This window comes from Coregonus lavaretus (assembly GCF_964263955.1).
Source record: "Coregonus lavaretus genome assembly, chromosome: 22".
Classification (NCBI taxonomy): Eukaryota; Metazoa; Chordata; class Actinopteri; order Salmoniformes; family Salmonidae; genus Coregonus; species Coregonus lavaretus.
The window spans coordinates 42,400,583-42,423,975 of NC_140009.1; the positions used below are offsets into that span (position 1 = coordinate 42,400,583).

At 46.9% G+C, this 23,393-nt stretch overlaps 2 protein-coding genes across 5 annotated transcripts in view; one reads left to right on the forward strand and one right to left on the reverse strand.

Annotated features, from left to right (window-relative positions):
• The window catches only part of LOC311149766 (agrin-like), a 403,861-nt gene that overhangs the window by 139,942 nt on the left and 240,526 nt on the right, over positions 1-23,393 (reverse strand). The window lies entirely within an intron of this gene.
• On the forward strand, positions 1,954-16,770 carry LOC311149450 (uncharacterized protein; the record flags this gene model as incomplete). Its single annotated transcript, XM_084186649.1, has 2 exons — positions 1,954-1,974; positions 15,468-16,770. The coding sequence occupies 2 exons, from the start codon at positions 1,954-1,956 to the stop codon at positions 16,593-16,595; spliced, it is 1,149 nt and encodes a 382-aa protein (XP_084042775.1). The 3' UTR covers positions 16,596-16,770.

Here is a 23,393-nt window from a genome sequence, read left to right on the forward strand (position 1 = left end):
GTCTGGAGAATACGTCTAAGGATAACCACACATAGTTTGGTGAATGAAGATGTTTCTATGGCTGAGAAAAAATTGTTTGGGAAGAGTCTGACTTTCGGGAAATGGCAGTTAAAGACAAGTACCCGTAAAACTTAAAATTAATTGCCTGTGTGTTTATTTGTTTCATTCACTGAAAACAACTGACACTTATTAAAGACAGGCTTCTATATGAGCCAGGCGTCTATTTCCTTCATACACACAGGTTTAGCGCCATAAAATGTTGAAACTATTACCACACAATTATCATACTTGAGTAAAAGTAAAGATACCTTAATAGAAAATGACTCAAGTAAAAGTGAAAGTCACCCAGTAAAATACTACTTGAGTAAAAGTCTAAAAGTATTTGATTTTAAATATACTTAAGTATCAAAAGTAAAAAGTATAAATAATTTCAAATTACTTATATTAAGCAAACCAGATGACAATTTTCTTGTTATTTTAATGTACGGATAGCCAGTGGCACACTCCAACACTTAGACATAATTGACAAACGAAACGTGTGTTTAAATGAGTCCGCCAGATTAGAGGCAGTAGGATGACCAGGGATGTTCACTTGATAAGTGTGTGAATTGGACCATTTTCCTGTCCTGCTTAGTATTCAATGTAACAAGTACTTTTGGGTGTCAGGGAAAACACTGTTTATTGTGACCAGTATGACCAGTATAAACATAATAACAAATATATTGCGGATGAGACTTGCAAAGGCTGCCTATCATACAACCCCGATTTCACGCTTCAGCACTATTCTCTCACTCATTGCACCTTGTATCCCCCTTAGTTGCGCCTTGTGAACAGGGAGTACAGGAGGGGACTAAGCACTCACCCCTGAGGGGCCCCCGTGTTGAAGGTCAGCGTAGTGGATGTGTTGTTGCCTACCCTCACCACATGGCCCATCAGGAAGTCCAAGGATCCAGTTGCTGAGGCAGGTGTTCAGTCCCAGGGTCCTTAGCTTAGTGATGAGCTTGGAGGACACTATGGTGTTTGTCACGATCGTTGGAGGAAGTGGACCAATGCGCAGCGTGATGAGTGAACATACTTATTTATTAGAGAAGAAAACAACAAAACGATAACGTGACGTCCTTGGTTACAAACACTAACCATACACGGAACAAGATCCCACAAAACACTGTGGCAAACAGGCTGCCTAAGTATGGTTCCCAATCAGAGACAACAAGCAACAGCTGATACTCGTTGCCTCTGATTGAGAACCACCCCGGCCAACACAGAAACACAAGAGCTAGATAATAAACCTAGAACACAAAACACATAGAAACAACACACCCTGGCTCAACATAACAGAGTCCCAGAGCCAGGGCGTGACAGTGTTGAACGCTGAGCTGTAGTCAATGAACAGCATTCTCACATAGGTGTTCTTCTTGTCCAGGTGGGAGAGGGCAGTGTGGAGTGCATTAGAGATGTCCTTTATCTTCTTTTTCACAATATTTACGGTACTCACTGAAGTACACTTTTTTTTTTACAGCATTTAAACTACCCAACGCCAAACACCTATTTAGACCCAATCACCATCTCTTCAAAAGTAAGTTACTACATTTGGTGGAGATTGTAACATTATCTATGAAATGTGCTTTTACATGACGTGTGATTCATTGACCTTTGACATTTTGGATGTATGATCATTTTAAAGTAGTTACAATTCAATAAATGTTGATGATGGTAGTATGATAAACTAACGAAAATATACATTTTCATCAACATTTTGACATTTACATTTGTACTTTTAGAAAATAATAATATTAAGGGACCAAAAAATAGCCACATTGATAAGTAGATGCAAAAATTTCATTTTAGCCTTTGGTGCCTGGCATTAAAATGTTGATTACTTCTTTCTCCTTTCCATTATCATTCACCTGAAGACAAGACAAGTTTATTTGTATTTTTTTTAAATAACGTATGATGGGGGTCCCTGGGTCGCCGGTATGCCTTGGAGGTCGTCCCTGGGCAAGAAAGGGTTTAAGACTCTGAGCTAGAGAAAGACGGAGAAATATAAGAGAGAGCAGAGTGCAAGGGACGCACACAATGGAGAAAAAAGCCCCTCCACCCCAGCATCCACTTGGCCACCCTACAAGAGACAAGACAAATCATCGCCCCTCCCCTCCACTCCCCTCACGTCCTCCCTGTGCCGCCGCCGCCGCACTCTGCTGCCGCAGTCAGCCCAATAGCTGGGATATGACTTGCCCATTTGATGTAGTTCTTCAAAGACCTTATTTGACTGCAGCTCTCTCTCTCGCTTACATGCTTTTGAGTCGGAAAAATCGGTCACAAAAACCTCACACTACAGAGAAGGACCCTCACACTACACACTACACACTGCACTCAAAGGCCAGGGGTTTGGACATTCTTCTCCTGCCGGGGGGGGGGGGGGGGGGGGGGGGGGGGGGTAGGCTAACAGCTAACTGGTAATTGCAGCGCATTGAAGCTCCATAGTATCATCATTTAGCATTAGCCATATTTAACTGAGATGATGACCCAAAATAATAGGCAGTAATGTGTGCTAGAGTGTACAATACTCTGAACTGGCATATAGTATTAAGGGGTTAATGAGTAAAAGGCACTGCGAATAATGTGCTACAAGTTATGTTAAAGTCCAATACCTCTAGGTCTCTACCACACACACACAAACAGGTTTTTGCATGCACACACACACATGCTAAAAGTCATTAAAAGGCTAATAACTCTGTCACACACACACAGCAGATAACCTTCTTAAATCTACACTCACTTCAGCCCCGTAATATACTGCCTGTTCAACATGACAATAATTCAATATATCAGCTGTAGTTTTGATAAGCCACTTCGTTCTGTGAGCTGCACGCCAGACGGAGGAGGGGAGCGAGGAGATAGAGGAGCACAACAAACTGTCATGAGCCTCTCACTCCACCGGGTTACCACCTTTATTTTCTTCCACTCTGCTCACCTCTCTCTCTACTCAGCCTAACTAGCTCCACCTGTCCCTGCTCTGCTCTGCTCTAATTACTCTGCCAGCTGCGCTGCATTACCCACTACCTCTCCCAGTATTTAAGGCCCTGTCTTTCAGCTCTCCGGTGTCAGATCGTCTGCAAAGCTCACACCCGGAACCTGTTTGCTCGCGCTTCTGGCTCACCCTGGTTTTGTGACCCCGGACCTGCCTGATTTTTGGATACTCTTCTGCCCCAGGAGATCCAGACCTGCTTCTGCCATAACGACTCCTGACTACTCTTCAATCCCGGTAACTCTGACCAGCCTTCTGCCTTGCTACTACGTATTTTGGATTTCCCTTGAACTGTACTGCTGCCTTGTTTCATTCCGCCCTGTTGTGTCTGTGTCTCCCCCCCCCAGGACTTCTGGACCACCCACCACCGGCTTCATAGGACGCATCGCTGCCACTGGGGGGGGGCACAGACCCAGCACATTGGACGGGATCCCTGTTACCCCTGGAGCCTTCATTCACACCCTACTTCCCTTTTCCCTTAAGTTTTAATAAACTTTCTGGTGTGACGCAATTGTGGTCCTCTGGTCGTCTGTCTGAACCGTGACAGTACGATCTGACCATTATGGACTCAGCGCACACTTTCCCCGACATGGAAACCGATGAGCATGAGCAGCAGTTCCAGCAGCAGCAACAACAACTCGCCATGATCATTCAACTCCTCACCAACCTTACCCCAGCCAGTCTGCCCACCAGCCCTGCCCCCGAGTTACCTGCCCCGGTCATTGCAGCCGCTGCTCCGGAACCCAAGATTGGAAACCCCGAGCGGTTCAACGGCGATTCAACCCAGGTCCGGCCATTCCTGACTAGCTGCCGACTTCAGTTCTCCTTGCAGCCAAGGACCTTCGCCACGGAGGGGGCTAAAGTTGGGTATGCCATCACTCACCTGACGGGCCGAGCTCGACTCTGGGGAACAGCAGAGTTCGAACGTCAAACCCCCGCATGTGCAACCTTCGACCTGTTTGCTGAGGAGATGCTGAAGGTGTTTGACCTGGATTCACCAACCGCAGAGGCGTCTCGTGAACTGTTCAGTATTCGACAAGGCAGACGTACAGTCGCAGACCATTCCATCGACTTCCGAACCCTGGCTAGACGAAGTTCTTGGAACACACCATCGTTGGTGGACGCGTTCTTCCATAGTTTGGCTGACTATATCAAGGACGAGTTGGTCTCCCATGAACTGCCTTCCACTCTTGATGAAGCCATCGCACTGACTGTCAGGATCGACAGAAGGATACAGACCCGTCGTCGTGAGAGGGGGCGCCAAGGTCCACCTACTACCGGCATTCGGAGAGATCCGACTGGGCTCCTGTCATCTACTGCCACTCACCCAGGTCAGCTTGATCAGTCTGAGCCTATGGAGATTGGGCGAGCCTCTCTCACTCCTGCAGAGCGCCAGCGCCGCTTCACCTCAAACCTCTGCCTCTATTGTGGAGGTGATGGACATCGTGTGGTAACCTGCCCTTTAAAGGGCCGAAGCTCACCGGGCATAGGGGGAGTCCGGTTGAGTTCAATGACCATCCAGTCCTCCGACCGCAAACCCCTGCTGCAAGTTCACCTCCGCCTCTCTGACTCAACTCACACCCTGGCTGCTCTGGTGGATTCTGGCGCCGAAGCCAACATAATGGACATCAAGCTGGCACGCCAACTGGGACTGGAGAACCTCCGTTTGACACCTCCTATTCCTGCCCGGGCACTGGACGGACACTTACTCGGATCGGTCACTCATGTCACGGCCCCGGTCTCGATGGGTCTGTCCGGAAACCATCAAGAAACTATCCAGTTTCACCTGCTCCCCTCTCCAGGCCAACCCCTCATCCTGGGTTACCCATGGCTCCGCCGGCACAACCCTCAGCTCGACTGGGTGACCGGGGTGATCAGGGAGTGGGGAGAGGACTGCCACCGAACCTGCCTGCTTGCTGCCGCACTACCCCCTCGGCCAGTACCTACTAACTCCGCTCCTGACCTCTCCAATGTCCCAGAATGCTACCATGGTCTCAGAGAGGTGTTTAACAAAGCAAGAGCCACATCTCTGCCCCCTCACCGACCGTACGACTGTGCCATCGACCTCCTCCCTGGAACAGCCCCTCCAAAGGGTCGTCTTTATTCGTTGTCTGCTCCTGAAAGAAAGTCCATGGAGGACTACATCAATGGCTCTCTGTCCGCAGGATTAATCCGTTCATCTTCATCTCCTGCTGGTGCTGGCTTCTTCTTTGTGGGGAAGAAGGACGGATCTCTTCGCCCCTGCATCGACTACAGGGGACTCAACGACATCACAGTGAAAAACCGTTACCCTCTGCCTCTGCTCACCTCTGCTTTTGAGTTGCTCCAGGGAGCCACTGTTTTTACCAAGTTGGATCTCAGAAACGCTTACCACCTAGTGCGGATCCGGGAGGGAGATGAATGGAAAACCGCATTCAATACACCAACAGGCCACTACGAGTATCTGGTTATGCCTTTTGGCCTCACCAATGCTCCTGCTGTGTTCCAGGCTCTTGTGAATGATGTACTGCGGGACATGTTAAACAAGTTTGTCTTCGTTTACCTGGATGACATCTTAATCTACTCCAGAAACCTGTCTGAACACACCCGCCATGTCCAGCAAGTCCTTCATCGTCTTCTGGAGAATTCCCTCTACGCCAAGGCAGAGAAATGTGAGTTTCACGTCAAGACAGTGGCCTTCCTGGGGTACATAGTGGCAGAGGGAAGTATCCAAATGGATCCTGCCAAAGTATCAGCAGTCACTTCATGGCCAGTTCCGGAGAACAGAAAGAAGCTGCAACAGTTTCTGGGGTTTGCTAACTTCTATAGAAAGTTTATCCGGAACTACAGTACCGTTGCTGCCCCTCTCACTGCTCTAACCAGCACCAAGCAACCCTTCACCTGGACCCCAGCAGCCGACAAAGCCTTCAGTACCCTCAAGGTGAGGTTCACCTCCGCTCCCATCCTCCAGATGCCTGATGTGGACCGGCAATTCATTGTGGAGGTGGACGCCTCGGATGTGGGAGTTGGTGCTGTGATTTCTCAGTGGGCTGCGGAGGATAGGAAGCTCCATCCCTGTGCCTTTTTCTCACGTCGGTTGTCCCCCTCTGAGTGCAATTACGACATAGGGAACCGTGAGCTGCTGGCTGTGAAGCTTGCCTTGGAGGAGTGGCGTCACTGGCTGGAGGGGTCCACCATTCCATTTCTCGTTTGGACCGATCATAAGAACTTGGAGTACATCCGCACGGCCAAACGGTTGAACTCCAGGCAGTCCCGCTGGGCCCTGTTCTTCACCAGGTTTAATTTCACTCTGTCATACCGGCCTGGATCACGCAACACCAAGCCAGACGCCCTCTCCCGTCAATTCCAGAAGGATGACACCCCCTCCAAGGACCCTGTGTCGATTCTGCCAAGTCCCTGCATCGTTGCAGCTCTGACCTGGGCTGTTGAGGAACAGGTGCTGGAGGCTCTCCGTAACCAGCCAGGTCCCAGCACTTGCCCAGCTGACCGCCTTTTTGTCCCCGAAGACCTGAGGTCCCAGGTCGTTCAGTGGGGACATGACTCCCGCCTAGCTTGTCACCCTGGCTCCACCCGCACTTACAACCTGCTCGCCCAGAGGTTCTGGTGGCCCTCTCTGAGAAAGGATGTACGGGAATTCGTCCAAGCCTGCCCCATCTGCAACCAACACAAGTCGTCCTGCCAGCCCCCAGCCGGATTGCTGCAGCCCCTGCCTGTGCCCAGACGTCCCTGGTCTCACATCGCCCTTGACTTTGTCACGGGGCTGCCCCCTTCAAGTGGCATGACCGTCATTCTCACCATAGTCGACCGTTTCAGCAAGATGGCACACTTCATTCCCCTCCCCAAGCTCCCAACCGCCAAGGAGACCGCCCAGGTGGTCCTGGAACACGTCTTCCGGATCCACGGACTGCCAAAGGATGTAGTTTCTGACCGTGGTCCACAATTCTCCTCCGCTTTTTGGAAGGAGTTCTGTCACCTGCTGGGAGCCACAGTCAGTCTGACTTCCGGATTCCATCCCCAATCCAATGGGCAGTCAGAGCGGGCTAATCAGGAGCTCGAGAAGGCACTGCGATGCATGACTTCACGCAACCCCCACTCCTGGTCGCAGCAATTGACATGGGTGGAGTACGCACACAATTCTCTGACCTGCTCTGCCATCGGTATGTCCCCTTTCCAATGTGTTTATGGATACCAGCCTCCTCTATTTGCCAGCCAGGAAGAGGAGGTTACTTGCCCATCTGCACTTGCTTTTGCCCGTCGATGTCGCCGCACCTGGTCACAAGCCCGAGCCACACTCCTCAGATCCATTGCCAGCTACACTACCGGGGCCAACCGTCGGAGAATTCCTGCTCCCACCTACCATGTTGGTCAAAGGGTGTGGTTGTCATCGAAGAACCTGCCACTCAGGGTGGAGTCGCAGAAGCTGGCACCTCGGTTCATTGGCCCATTCCCTATCATAAGAGTGATTAGCCCAACTGCTGTCCGGCTCCAACTGCCTAATTCCCTGAGGGTGCACCCCACTTTCCATGTGTCTAAGATTAAGCCCATCCATGAGAGTCCGCTGGTCCCTGCTGCGCCTTGTCCTCCTCCTCCACGGCTCGTCGATGGTGGTCTGGTTTACACCGTCCGCCGCCTGCTTCGGTCCAGACGGAGGGGTAGGGGTCTCCAGTACCTCATTGACTGGGAGGGCTATGGACCTGAGGAAAGGACCTGGGTGCCAGCTAGTCGGATTGTGGATAGGACTCTCATCACCGCTTTCCACCAACGGCATCCTGATCAACCTGCAATCCGTAGGGGCCGCCCCAGAGGGGTCCCTAACCGTCCTGCCCGCTCGGCTTCCTGTCCTGTGCCTGATCCTGTCTCGGGACCTGTCCCATCTCCCGACCACGGCCCTCCGGCTTCCTCCGAGGATGAGGACGTTCACTCGGACCGTTCGGAGGAGTTCTAGCCCTCCTCCGGCTCCCCTCCTCCCGCCCGGCGTGGTGTTGCTCTTGGGACTTCTGGGGCCGTCCCTTGGGGGGGGGGTTCTGTCATGAGCCTCTCACTCCACCGGGTTACCACCTTTATTTTCTTCCACTCTGCTCACCTCTCTCTCTACTCAGCCTAACTAGCTCCACCTGTCCCTGCTCTGCTCTGCTCTAATTACTCTGCCAGCTGCGCTGCATTACCCACTACCTCTCCCAGTATTTAAGGCCCTGTCTTTCAGCTCTCCGGTGTCAGATCGTCTGCAAAGCTCACACCCGGAACCTGTTTGCTCGCGCTTCTGGCTCACCCTGGTTTTGTGACCCCGGACCTGCCTGATTTTTGGATACTCTTCTGCCCCAGGAGATCCAGACCTGCTTCTGCCATAACGACTCCTGACTACTCTTCAATCCCGGTAACTCTGACCAGCCTTCTGCCTTGCTACTACGTATTTTGGATTTCCCTTGAACTGTACTGCTGCCTTGTTTCATTCCGCCCTGTTGTGTCTGTGTCTCCCCCCCCCAGGACTTCTGGACCACCCACCACCGGCTTCATAGGACGCATCGCTGCCACTGGGGGGGGCACAGACCCAGCACATTGGACGGGATCCCTGTTACCCCTGGAGCCTTCATTCACACCCTACTTCCCTTTTCCCTTAAGTTTTAATAAACTTTCTGGTGTGACGCAATTGTGGTCCTCTGGTCGTCTGTCTGAACCGTGACACAAACAAGCCTGTTGATACATTCCAGTGTGAAAAACAAACAGGATGCCCGAGTTCCTATAATGACGGTAGTATTGTCAGGATCCCAGAATTTTGACTTCAATACCAGGTTTAGTTTCACAAAACGATACCACAGCAAAAATGGCATATTAGCCAAAGTCACAGAATGGCACTTGAACATGTTTTCATAGAGCCATATATGCATTAATGAATCAATTTTACTTATCTAAGTACATAACAACAATGGTAATCATTTATTTGAATGGTAAATCTCTATTATTAAACTGGGTAAATCAAGATGTAGCATAGGTCTATTCACATTACAGGTAAATGCATATTCAATAGGAGTGTGTGCATGCATAGAGTTATTGATCTTGTTTTGGCTGATTTCATGAGGCTACAGATGAGAATCTATTTCCATTCCGTTTGGGACTTAATTTATTGTACTGATCAACAACATTTGGATAGAAGTAGCTTATTTTATAGTAATGACATCAAGGCAAGAGGGGGGTGGCCAGTTGGAGCACAGTCAGATCGCTAAGGCAATAGATCATCTTTGGGAAAGATGTGAGAGAGACCGAATAGGTGAATTAATAACTTTTTTGTATGGTTTGCATATTATTACAAACAACAAAGTACTAGGGTAGTGAATTGATGTTAACTAACAAAGGTTAGCCTACAATAGCTAGAAGCTACCGGTATATTCTTGCATTGTAAAGTCTGCAGGCTAACAATGCGTAAGTGGAGCAGGCATGGTGCGTGCTATAATAAGGGGTCAGCTGCACTGATATAGACCGGCTTGATATGTGAGACACATTTGACAGAAGCACCAAAAGTAACAACAAAAATTGATTTAATCCATTTTGAACTCATGTTATAACCCAACAAAATGTGGAATAAGTCAAGGGGTATGAATACTTTCTGAAGGCACAGTATTAACCTGACAGAGACAGGGGGAGGAAGAGGAGGGAGGGAGAGCACTCTGAGGATGATGGGGAGAGGGGAGGATGAAACACAGCTCTCTCATAAATGGGTTGTCGGAATAAATAATTGTATCCTCCAATTGCTATACACTACCGGTCAAACGTTTTAGAACACCTACTCATTCAAGGGTTTTTCTTTATTTTTTACTATTTTCTACATTGGTAACTCCTTGTTGGAAAATAATTCCAGGTGAAGCTGGTTGAGAGAATGCCAAGAGTGTGCAAAGCTGTCATCAAGGCAAAGGTTGGCCACTTTGAAGAATCTCAAATATAAAATATAATTTGATTTGTTTAACACTTTTTTGGTTACTACATGATTCCATGTGTTATTTCATAGTTTTGTTGTCTTCACTATTCTACAATGTAGAAAATAGTAAAAACTTTTGACTGGTACTGTATATGAAATTAGACTATTTCAAAATAACTCATTGGCTCAAAGGAGGGGTCCCTTGAGGCCCAGCTTTTCTAGTGTTAATGGCCAGACTAATTAATGGCTAGTTACTAATTATTAATTACTAGTTAATGGCCATTCTGCCAGACAGATGTTTTTAGGAGAGAGACTAGAGTCGGTAGCTAGACAAAGCCATATGTATGCGGTAAGCTAGCTGATGAGTGTGGTTAGAGTTAGACTAATCTCATTCCCAGGGCACTTCCGCCCAAATGTGCCAAGTCTGGTGGACCAACCCGTCAAACTTTGCCTTCGTTTGCCAATACAGAGAGCTGGGGGAATCTCCCTGCGACAATAGAATTAGCTTAATCTACCAACCAATCATCTCCCACAAAACCTTCCCCCTAACCTTCCCCTATACGCTAGCACACCACAAGCACAGAGCCACATCTTTCAGTTGTGTGATGCACAAAAATTTAAACTGCAATATTAAATTTTTAGGGTGATCCGACCAAATTCACATAGAAATGTGTGTTATAGATATGTCTTTGAGCGGTTGATATACCAGGTTTACAGTGGCTTGCGAAAGTATTCACCCCCCTTGGCATTTTTCCTATTTTGTTGCCTTACAACCTGGAATTAAAATAGATTTTCTGGGGGTTTGTATCATTTGATTTACACAACATGCTACCACTTTGAAGATGCACAATTTTTTGTTGTTGTGTGAAAAAACAAGAAATAAGACAAAAAAACTGAAAACTTGAGCATTCATAACTAAACATCCCCCCAAAGTCAATCCTTTGTAGAGTCACCTTTTGCAGCGATTACAGCTGCAAGTCTCTTGGGGGTATGTCTCTATAAGCTTGGCACATCTAGCCACTGGGATTTTTGCCCATTCTTCAAGGCAAAACTGCTCCAGCTCCTTCAAGTTGAATGGGTTCCGCTGGTCTACAGCAATCTTTAAGTCATAACACAGATTCTCAATTGGATTGAGGTCTGGGCTTTGACTAGGCCATTCCAAGACATTTAAATGTTTCCCCTTAAATCACTCGAGTGTTGCTTTAGCAGTATGCTTAGGGTCATTGTCCTGCTGGAAGGTGAACCTCAGTCCCAGTCTCTGGAAGACTGAAACAGGTTTCCCTCAAGAATTTCCCTGTATTTAGCGCCATCCATCATTCCTTCAATTCTAACCAGTTTCCCAGTCCCTGCCGATGAAGAAATGATGCTGCCACCACCATGCTTCACTGTGGGGATGGTGTTCTCGGGGTGATTGGGATTGCGCCGGACATAGCGTTTTCCTTGATGGCCAAAAAGCAAAATTTTTGTCTCATCTGACCAGAGTACCTTCTTCCATATGTTTGGGGAGTCTTGCCTTTTGGCGAACACCAAACGTGTTTGCTTATTTTTTTCTTTAAGCAATGGCTTTTTTTCTGATCACTAATCCATAAAGCCCAGCTCTGTGGAGTGTACGGCTTAAAGTGGCCCTATGGACAGATACTCCAATCTCCGATGTGGAGCTTTGCAGCTCCTTCAGGGTTATCTTTGGTCTCCTTGTTGCCTCTCTCATTAATGCCCTCCTTGCCTGGTCCGTGGGTTTTGGTGGGCGGCCCTCTCTTGGCAGGTTTGTTGTGGTGCCATATTCTTTCCATTATTTTAATAATGGATTTAATGGTGCTCCGTGGGATGTTCAAAGTTTCTGATATTTTTTTATAACTCAACCCTGATCTGTACTTCTCCCCAACCTGTCCCTGACCTGTTCTGAGAGCGCCTTGGTCTTCATGGTGCCGCTTGCTTGGTGGTGCCCCTTGCTTAATGGTGTTGCAGACTCTGGCGCCTTTCTGAACAGGTGAATATATAATTAGGTCATGTGACACTTGGATTGCACACAGGTGGAATTATGTGACTTCTGAAGGTAATGGGTTGCACCACTTTTCCATTATTTATTTATTTGAATTTTTTGAAACAAGTAATTTTTTTCATTTCACTTCACCAATTTGGACTATTTTGTGTATGTCCATTATATGAAATCCAAATAAAAATAATTTAAATTACAGGTTGTAATGCAACAAAATAGGAAAAACGCCAAGGGGGATGAATACTTTTGCAAGGCACTGTAAATGCGCAGAGGATTAAGGTAAACACTGTGTCGCTGGCACCTCCACGCTGGGAGAGAGAAAACAAATTAACACCAGGTCTCACCGCGCTCCACCGCCGCTTTAGAACTCGGTCGCCAGGCCGAGCAGAAGCACGCCGCCTGAGTAACGTACAATCTGTCGGCTAATGGGACTGAGGAGGGGAGAGTGATGGCAGGAGGAGGGGAGAGGGAGGAATGAAGAGACGGCAAAAGGCGGAGGAAGTTAGCTTTCGTTTCAAGTTCCTCTTGCCTCTCCTTCGGCCCAGGGGCTTTCGAGTCCGAGGCTTCTTCCCAGAGCTCTATAAGACAGCCAGGGATACATCAGTCTTCTACGCCCCTAACACCTTAACTACCTCCTAACTAGCACTGGCCATCACAAAAGTGCAGCCAGAGTAAAACTGTCGACTTTGAGTTGTAGTCTGCCCTGCAACTAGTATCAGGGCGTAGGTGTCTGGGAATGCTTTGCTCCACATAAGGCTGGTAGAGAAAAAAACAACTACCCTACAGATTACAGCTTCAAACAACATCTGTACAATCTGCTCCTTTTTCTTTGAATGTCTTTGTGATTTGTCTTCTATGGAAGACCATGAAAGGGAACATTCTGTATTGATTCTGAGGTTATTCTCTATTGTGGGGACTGTCTGCCTTATGAGGACTGTAGCTCCTCTTCAAACTTCCAATTCTATTACAGGTTGGAGAGAGGCTAACTGAGATTTACATGGTCTCCCATTCGGAACCAGACTTCGGAAGTGGGTGCCACTAGTTTGCTTGAACCACAAATACAGTATCCAGCTTTACTTTGCAATTGGATTCCTGTCAAAGGCGCCAAGGCTTTCGACTCTGTCAACCACCATATTCTTATTGGCAGACTAAATAGCCTTGGTTTCTCTAATGACTGCCTCGCCTGGTTCACCAACTACTTCTCAGATAGAGTTCAATGTGTCAAATCGGAGGGCCTGTTGTCTGGACCTCTGGCCGTCTCTATGGGGGTGCCACAGGGTTCAATTCTCGGGCCGACTCAATTCTCTGTGTATATCAATGATGTCGCTCTTGCTGCTGGTGACGCTCGGATCCACCTCTATGCGGACATTTTGTATACATCTGGCCCTTCATTGGACACTGTGTTAACTAACCTCCAAACGAGCTTCAACGCCATACAACACTCCTTCCGTAGCCTCCAACTGCTCTTAAACACTAGTAAAACTAAATGCATGCTCTTCAACCAAACGCTGCTTGCACCCGCCCACCTGACTAGAATCACTACTCTCGGCGGGTCTGACCTAGAGTATGTGGACAACTACAAATACCTAGGTGTCTGGTTAGACTGTAAACTCTCCTTCCAGACTCACATTAAGCATCTCCAATCAAAAGTTAGATCTAGAATCGGCTTCCTATTTCGCAACAAAGCCTCCTTCACTCATGCTGCCAAACATGCCCTCGTAGAACTGACTATCCTACCGATCCTTGACTTCGGCGATGTCATTTACAAAATAGCCTCCAACACTCTACTTAGCAAATTGGATGTAGTCTATCACAGTGCCATCCGTTTTGTCACCAAAGCCCCATATACTACCCACCATTGTGACCTGTACGCTCTTGTTGGCTGGCCCTCACTACATATTCGTCGCCAAACCCACTGGCTTAAGGTCATCTATAAATCACTGCTAGGCAAATCCCCGTCTTATCTTAGCTCACTGGTCACCATAGCAACACCCACCCGTAGTCTGCGCTACAGCGGGTATATCTCACTGGTCATCCCCAAAGCCAACATCTCATTTGGCCGCCATTCCTTCCAGTTCTCTGCTGCCAATGACTGGAACAAACTGCAAACATCTCTGAAGCTGGAGACTCTTATCTCCCTCACTAACTTTAAGCGTCAGTTGTCAGAGCAGCTTACCGATCACTGCACCTGTATACAGCCTTTCTGAAATTAGCCCACCCAACTACCTCATCCCCATATTGTTATTTATTTTGCTAATTTGCACCCCAGTATCTCTATTTGCACATCATCTTTTGCACATCTATCATCTATCATGTTAATACGAAATTGTAACTATTTTGCAGTATGGCCTATTTATTGCCTTACCTCCATAACTTACTACATTCACACACACTGTATATATATTTTCTGTTGTATTTTTGACTTTATGTTTTGTTTACCCCATATGTAACTCTGTGTTGTTGTTTTTATCACACTGCTTTGCTTTATCTTGGCCAGGTCACAGTTGTAAATGAGAACTTGTTCTCAACTGGCTTACCTGGTTAAATAAAGGTTAAATAAAAAAATAAAAAGAACATGGTTTTAACAGTCAATAAGAGGGAAACAACACAACACATTGATTTGCACATTAACACTATGCTGCTTCCTCGGTTCGACTCTAGCAAAGATATAACCACAGGAAAGCCAACAAACAGGCAGACGGGCAGACAGACAGATGGACAGACAGAGTACCCTTTGGACTGACTGCCTTGGTTATACCAACTGTGGAGTGAGATTGAGGAGGTGGGTTAAGGAGGTGAGTTAGGAAAGAGAAGTGAGGTACGGCCAGAGTCAGACACACAGAGTACTGAGGCAGACTATCTTCATCACTGGAGGGAGTGAAGCGGTGTGTCTGTTGGCGCTGGAGAGATAAGACAGGGAGGCCTTTCAAACAGCCAGTCAGGCATGCTGTCCTCTAGTTACCCACAGAGAGACAGAGGGATAGAGGGAAGTGAGGGAGATGAGGGGAAGGGAAGGGGGGAAGGAGGGGGAAGGGAAGGGGGGAAGGAGGGAGACGGGAGAGGGAAGGGAGAAAACATAGCAGCAATAGCTAGGTTTCCATCCAATTGAGGACAGTTTTTCAGATTAATATTCTCAAACCTGCATAAAGAAAATGTGCACATTTTTCCACCAGTGGTGTTTCTCCACCAAATGGACTTGTTGCGGATAAAAATCAGTGCGTAATGAGGTAGTGCACATAAAAGGTACTTTATTGCTTACATTTTCATGTATCGAATAAAAATCTAAAGTTCAATGTGTTTCCATCGCATTTTCAACTCTACCGATAGTTTTATCACAAAAACTGTTACATTAATTGGCATATTGGCACGTACACTCTAGCCAAGAGCTCACCCGCTTCACAGATACAGTGCGGGTAGGCCAGCTTACATGATGACATTATTATCGATGGGTTGGCTGTTTTGCAACAAAACCGACACGTGCACAACTATGGGGAAAAACAGACAAGGTTGGGTTAGATTGTTGACAACATGAGACTCAGTCTAAGAACCTAAGTGAGGAGAGTGACCAAGATGCTGAGACTCAGTCTAAGAACCTAAGTGAGGAGAGTGACCAAGATGCTGAGACTCAGTCTAAGAACCTATGTGAGGAGAGTGACCAAGACTCCCAGACGGAGCCTAAAGACTTAATTGAAGAGTGGCACCGCTCTGACCATCCAGAGGAGGAGACAGAACAGGAGGTGTTGCCTGCAAAGAGAAAAAGAGGACCAAAGAGCAAGAAGACAGTGAAGTCAGATTCCAACTCTGACTCTGAAAACGTCACTGTTAAAAAGAAAGGCAAAAAGCAAGGTGCCACGGGTTTGAAGGCACCAATAATAAGATTCAGACCACCTATAGAGAAAAAGATAAGGGTGAAAATACTTCATATTTGCAGTTTCTGTGAAAAGGTCCTGCCGAACAGGGATGCGCTGAGTAGGCACCTTCAGCGTCACACAGGGGAGAAGCCTTACCACTGTGAAGAGTGTGGCAAAGACTACGGCAGCAAAAATACCCTGAAGATTCACAACATGCAGGTTCACCACAAGGGGACAAAGGACTTCATATGCAATGATTGTGGTCAACAGTTTACCCACCTCACATACCTCAAACGCCACATGTACTCCCACACGGACAAGGAAAAGAGGCCACACCTGTGCAATGTGTGTGGGAAGCATTTCATCCAGAAGTCTCACTTGGACCGTCACAAGATGATTCACACCGGAGAGAAACCATTCAGCTGCGAACACTGCGTCATGGCCTTCAATCGGCCGGACTCCCTGCGGATGCATCTGAAGCTACATGTGTCGGGTAGTGAGGGGCCAAATCTGGCAGACCAAGAGAAGACCAAGTGCACAGCGTGTAAGAAGAGCTTTGTCAACCCAAATTACCTCAAAGTCCACATGAGAATACACACTGGGGAGAGGCCATACAAGTGTGAGGACTGTTCCAAGAGCTTCACCCAGATCAGTATTCTCAACGCGCACCGACGCACGCATACTGGAGAGAAGCCACACGAGTGCAAGGTGTGCGGCAGCTGCTTCACCCGTCGCAAGTACCTGGATGATCACATAGGCAGAAAGCATGGGTCTTTAGAGCAAATTAATGAACAGGAGGATGAACAATGAGAACTGAGTTTTTAGGTGTTGTGACTTCATGTATGTAACTTGTAATATAAATATTGAAGATCAGGCAAAGCTGGATTGTTGCCTAGCAGTTTCTCGGGCCCCGTGTAGCTCAGTTGGTAGAGCATGGCGCTTGCAACGCCAGGGTTGTGGGTTTGTTTCCCGCGGGGGGCCAGTATGAAAAATGTATGCACTCTAACTGTAAGTCACTCTGGATAAGAGCGTCTGCTAAATGACTAAAATGTAAATGTAAATGTAAATGTAAACTATACTGAACAAAAATACAAACGCAACATACAACAATTTAAACGATTTTACTCAGTTACAGTTCATATAAGGAAATCAGTGAATTGAAATAAATTCATTAGGCCCTAATCTATGGATTTCACATGACTGGACAGAGCACAGTCATGGGTGGGCCTGGGAGGGCATAGGCCCACCCACATGGGAGCCAGGCCCACCCACTGGGGAGCTAGGCCCAGCCAATCAGAATGAGTTTTTTTTCCAGAAAAGGGCTTTATTACAGACAGAAATACTGCTCAGTTTCATCAGTTGTCCGGGTGGCTGGTCTCAGACAATCCCGCAGGTGAAGAAGCCGGATGTGGAGGTCCTGGGCTGGCGTGGTTACACGTGGTCTGCGGTTGTGAGGCCGGTTCTACGTACTGCCAAATTCTCTAAAACGACGTTGGAGGCGGCTTATGGTAGAGAAATTAACATTCAATTTTCTGGCAACAGCTCCGGTGGACATTCATGCAGTCAGCATGTCAATTGCATGCTCCCTCAAAACTTGAAACAACTGTGGCATTGTGTTGGTGAGAAAACTGCATATTTTAGAGTGGTCTTTTATTGTCCACAGCACAAGGTGCATCTGTGTAATGAACATGCTGTTTAATCAGCTTCTTGATATGCCACACCTGTCAGGTGGATGGATTATCTTGGTAAAGGAGAAATGCTCACTAACAGGGATGTAAACAAATTTGTGCACAAATTTGATAGAAATAAGCTTTTTGTGCATATGGATAATTTCTGGGGTCATTTATTTCAGCTCATGAAACATGGGACCAACACTTTGCATGTTGTGTTTATATTTTTCTTCGGTATATATTTAGTCTCCAATGTTTATTGAAAACAATTACATTTGCACAATGAGCACGTTGTCTCTCAAATACATAGTTACAGTTGTTGGTTAGCTATCTAGCGAATTTTAGCATTGACATATTAGCATTGACATGAAATCAGTCAAAACACCTCAAAACAAGACATGGTATCAAGAACGAGATGAAACTACCTGAAACGAGTCACTTTCGATTCCCCACATGGCAATTTCTTGTCATGCATGGTTGGTGGCTATCTGGCCATCCAGAATCACAACAACTTCTTCCCTATTTAAGCGTGCACATCGTTTTCGTGACGTTGTCAGCTAACCCATCTATTGATAAGAGCGAGACTATTTTTACTTGTCAAACGGCAGCCAAGCATCAATAATCATGAAACCAGAATAAGACCCTCAACATTTATTGGAAACGAGCATCGAGCTCATCACTGTGCACTTTTACCACCCTGTGAAGTTCATCACAACTGATTTTATCTGTAGCCTAGCCTAATAAACTGCATGCTTTCCTGAGTCAAAATGGAAGGACCACACATGTCATCGCGTGACTCCCAAGATTACTTCGATATGTTGGTTGTTATATCAATATTTATAAAGGTATTTCCACCACCCTTTCTCGCATAATGAATATTACAGACACAAAAAGATCCCACCTTGTCTAGAGTATTTTGTTTTGTCGACATTTGGAAGTTTACCAACACATGTGCTGTTTCCATCAGGCTGTCATTCCTTTTTTTTATCCCACATGTACTTTACTTGCATTAAAATGTTGGATGGAAACCTGCTGAGAGAGAGAGAGAGAGAGAGAGAGAGAGAGAGAGAGAATGGTAAGAGATGGAGAGAGAAATATACAGTGAAGGGGAGAAGGGGGAGAGAGAGGAAAAGAGAAAGAGGAAGGATAGAGAGAATGGGAAGGTGATGGAAAGAGGGGAGAGGTCAAAAGAAATACAGCGGGGGTATGAAAGAGGAGAGGGAGAGAAAGAATGAGAGTGAGTCTAGTCTATCAACGGAGCGTGAGGCAGGGCATGCTCCCAGGCCTCTCTATACACACACAATCGATCTTCCCCATCGATCTGGGCTCTCCAAAATAAGTTCTGAGGCATGGGCGCTTGCTGAGCTTCCATCTCCTCCCCACCGCAGCACTCCGCATAGGTTGGGAGATCGAGTGTTTACCCCTCTCTCTCTGTCGGCGCCAAGTTCAATATTAGGAGAGATGACATAGCTCGAGCTCTCCCGGCCGCCTCTCAAACACACACTGCCCCCAATTTCTCTTCATGTTCTGCTGAACCGTAACCCTGGTTAAGTGCCGGCTGCCTTCTGTCCCCTCCTCCCTCTTCTTTCTGTCGCTTTTCTCTCTACTTTTCCCTAAAAACTGCAGTTATCTCATGCTTCAGGGCCAACTTCAATAGATTTAAACAGAGCGGAGCACACTGTGTTTTTAATTCAAATGATATCAGGCCATTATCAGCACGCTGGACCATTGAACTAACCCATAGAAATGTGACCCCACTCCCAAATTACCCATTTTATATCAATTTTATAAAGAGGGAATTAATGAAAAGAGCTGCTTAGGCTCGGATGTCCATAAAGGCCAGTGCTGGCTGAGTTATGTGCATAATATTATTAGAGTACAAAAACCCACCAAACTGGTCCGATGTAGTGGCCATACATTGACTTATCTGGAGTGGCTAGAGGCACGATCCAGGCCGTTATCTTACAGTGCAGTACATTACAACTTTAATCTGGTACTACATTATCCATGGCGAAAAAATATATGGTCCCACTTTAAAGTGCTTATGACGACTTTACGAGTGCCCTATGAAGCCTTTATAAGTTGTGGTTTGTTTAAAGTGTGAAAAATATGAAGAAATACAATAAAACCTATACTTAACCAATAAGGCCTGAGGAATAGTTAGTTAAGGCCTGCTAAATAGTTGGTTAAATAGTTAACCAATAGCTACTCGGAATATCTGCATTGACCCTTTTAGCACTAGTCTTTTGACTCATCACCTACGCAGCTGTTACTGTTTATTATCTATCCCGTTACCTAATCACTATATGTAAAGTAGGTATAGAAAGTCACCACCCCTTTTCAAAATGTTCAACTTTTCTTGCCTTACAGCCTGAAATGAAAACTTTATTTACACTCCTACTCTGAGACACTTTGTGGATATGGGCTCTGTATACCGTAGTCCTCACTGGTCCTAATAAATACAGAAGCAGGTTTTCTTATTTTCGTGATAAGCAGAATCGTCAGTAAATTTCACGATGCAGATCTTGTTCATCAGCAGGAAGTTGCACCCCACAGGCCACCGCTGCTCTTTACCCAGAACTCCTCTGTGCTCCCAGCGAGTGAGTCTGGATAATGATGGGCCTTTTGATGGCTGTGTATGGCCTGTTCCTCTAGATACTGTAATTAAATCAAATAAAATCTATTGGTCACATACACATGGTTAGCAGATGTTATTGCGAGTGTAGCGAAATGCTTGTGCTTCTAGTTCCGACAGTGCAGCAATATCTAGCAAGTAATATCTAACAGTTCTTCAACAAAAACCTAATAACCACAAATCTACGTAAAGGAATGGAATAAGAATATATAAATATATGGATGAGCAATGTCATTTTCAGAGAGGCATAGGCTAAGATGCAATAGATAGTATAGAACACAGTATATACATATGAGATGGGTAATGCAAGATATGTAAACATTATTAAGATAGTAAAGAACACAGTATATACATATGAGATGGGTAATGCAAGATATGGAAACATAATTAAAGTGGCATTATTAAAGTGACTAGTGTTCAATTTATTAAAGTGGCCAGTGATTTTCAAGTCTGTATGTAGGCAGCAGCATCTCTGTGCTAGTGATGGCTGTTTAACAGACTGATGGCCTTGAGATAGAAGCTGTTTTTCAGTCTCTCGGTCCCAGCTTTGATGCACCTGTACTGACCTTGCCTTCAGGATGATAGCAGGGTGAACAGGCAGTGGCTTGGGTAGTAGTTGTCCTTGATTATCTTTTTGGCCTTCCTGTGACATCGGGTGCTATAGATGTCCTGGAGGGCAGGCAGTTTGCCCCCGGTGATGCATTGTGCAGACCGCACCACCCTCTGGAGAGCCCTGCGGTTGTGGGCGGTGCAGTTGCCGTACCAGGCGGTGATACAGCCCGACAGGATGCTCTCAATTGTGCACAGCCTCCTGAGGTTGAAGAGACACTGTTGCGCCTTCTTCACCACACTGTCTGTGTGGGTGGACCATTTCAGTTTGTAAGTGATATGTATGCCGAGGAACTTAAAACTTTCCACCTTCTCCACTGCTGTCCAGTCAATGTGGATAGGGGGGTACTCCCTCTGCTGTTTCCTGAAGTCCACGATCATCTCCTTGTTGTGTTTTTTACTTTGAGTGACACCACACTCCGAGAGTCCTCACCTCCTCCCTGTAGGCTGTCTCATTGCTTGTGGTAATCAAGCCTACTACTGTTGTGTCATCTGAAAACTTGATGATTGAGTTGGAGGCATGCATGGCTACGCAGTCATTGGTGAACAGGGAGTACAGGAGTGGGCTGAGCACACACCCATGTGGGGCCCCAGTGTTGAGGATCAGCGAAGTGGAGATGTTTCCTACCTTCACCACCTGGGGGCGGGCCCGTCATTAAGTCCAGGACCCAGTTGCACAGGGCGGGGTTCAGACCTAGGGCCTCAAGCATGATGATGAGCTTGGATGGTACTATGGTGTTGAATGCTGAGCTGTAGTCAATGAACAGCATTCTTACATAGGTATTCCTCTTGTCCATATGGGATAGGGAAGTGTGCAGTGTGATGGCGATTGCATCGTCTATGGACCTATTGGGGCGGTATGCAAATTGAGGTGGGTCTATGGTTCAGGTAAGGTGGAGGTGATATGATCCTTGACTCTCAAAGCACTTCATAATGACAGAAGTGAGTGCTACGGGCGATAGTCATTTAGTTCAGTTACCTTTGCATTCTTGGGTACAGGAACAATGGTGGCCATCTTGAAGCATGTGGGGACAGTAGACTGGGATAGGGAGAGATTGAATATGTCCGTAAACACACCAGCCAGATGGTCTGCGCATGCTCTGAGGACATGGCTAGGAATGGCGTCTGGGCCGGCAGCCTTGCGAGGGTTAACACATTTAAATGTCTTACTCAAGTCGGCCATGGAGAAGGAGAGCCCACAGTCCTTGGTAGCTGGCCGCGTCGGTGGCACTGTGTTATCCTCAAAGCGGGCGAAGAACTTGTTTAGCTTGTCTGGCAGCAAGACGTTGGTGTCCGTGACGTGGCTGGTTTTCCTATTGTAGTCTGTGATTGTCTGTAAACCCTGCCACATACGTCTCATGTCTGAGCCATTGAATTGCGACTCCACTTTGTATCGATATTGACGTGTTGCATGTTTGATTGCCTTGCGGAGGGAACGACCACTCTGTTTGTATTCTGCCATATTCCCCGTCACCTTGCCATGGTTAAATGCCATCTAATTACCTCTCTCTCTCTCCCTTCTCTCTCTCTTTATCCATCTCTCTGTTTCTCCACCTCTCTCTTCCCTCCCCCTTCCCTTACCTCCCTCCCTCTCTCTCTCTCTCCCTCCCTCTCCCTTCCATCCCTCTCTCTCCCTCCCCTCCTTCCCTCTTTCTCTCCCTCCCCTCCCTCCCTCTTTCTCTCCCTCCCCTCCCTGCCCCTTTCTCTCCCTTCCCTCCCCCTTTCTCTCCCTTCCCTCCCCCTTTCTCTCCCTTCCCTCCCCCTTTCCTCCTCCTTTCTCTCCCTTCCCTCCCTCCCCCTTTCTCTCCCTTCCCTCCCCCTTTCCTCCTCCTTTCTCTCCCTTCCCTCCCTCCCCCTTTCTCTCCCTTCCCTCCTCTCTCCCTCCCTCTCTCTCTTTCTCGCTCTCTAATTCTGTTCCTGTTTCCTTCCCTCTATCTGGCAAGCCCTTTAGTCACACAAGACCTGCTATTAGCCAGCCCCAGCCAGCACAGCAATCAGCTGATGGATTAGCATTGTAGCGACTGCATAGAGAAAAAAAACCATGACACAAAGACCAATGTAGCGTATTGTTTTGTGCTTTCAGCCCTGCGAACAACTAGCGGAGTGGCTGGTGCTGCTATGCTAACAAGTGGTGGTTACAATGAGACACATAGGCTTCAATGGAGACTACTCTTATTATATGTTGGCTCTGGACCATGAGAGACAGACACAGCGTGCGTCGAGGTGTTTTGTCATCTGGTGGCTGGTATAACCTGTGATAGAAGATGCTCCATTTTAAACACATACTAGTGTTTCTAATAGGCCTATGGCACGTTTCTTCAAATCCTGTCATAATACTGTATCTATGTGATGACATAATAGTTCCTTTACACGCGGAGGTACAGAACATGCCACTGTACTGTAGCGTAATGCTAGCAGGACTCATTCTAAAAGGTATGAAAGAGCACAAAAGACTGCAATGGACTCAATAGTAGCTAGCATGATGCTAACTGAGTCACAATACAATTCATCAGGGTACAGCTCTACACAGCACAACACTGACTGAAACAGACTGAATAGTAGCATAAATGCTAGCTAGGACTCTCCATACATAAGGGACCAGGTACAGTAGTAGTAGACAACACTGACTAAAACAGACTGAACAATTGCTAGCGTGATGCTAGATAGCTGATCTCACCGTACTGTAAATACACA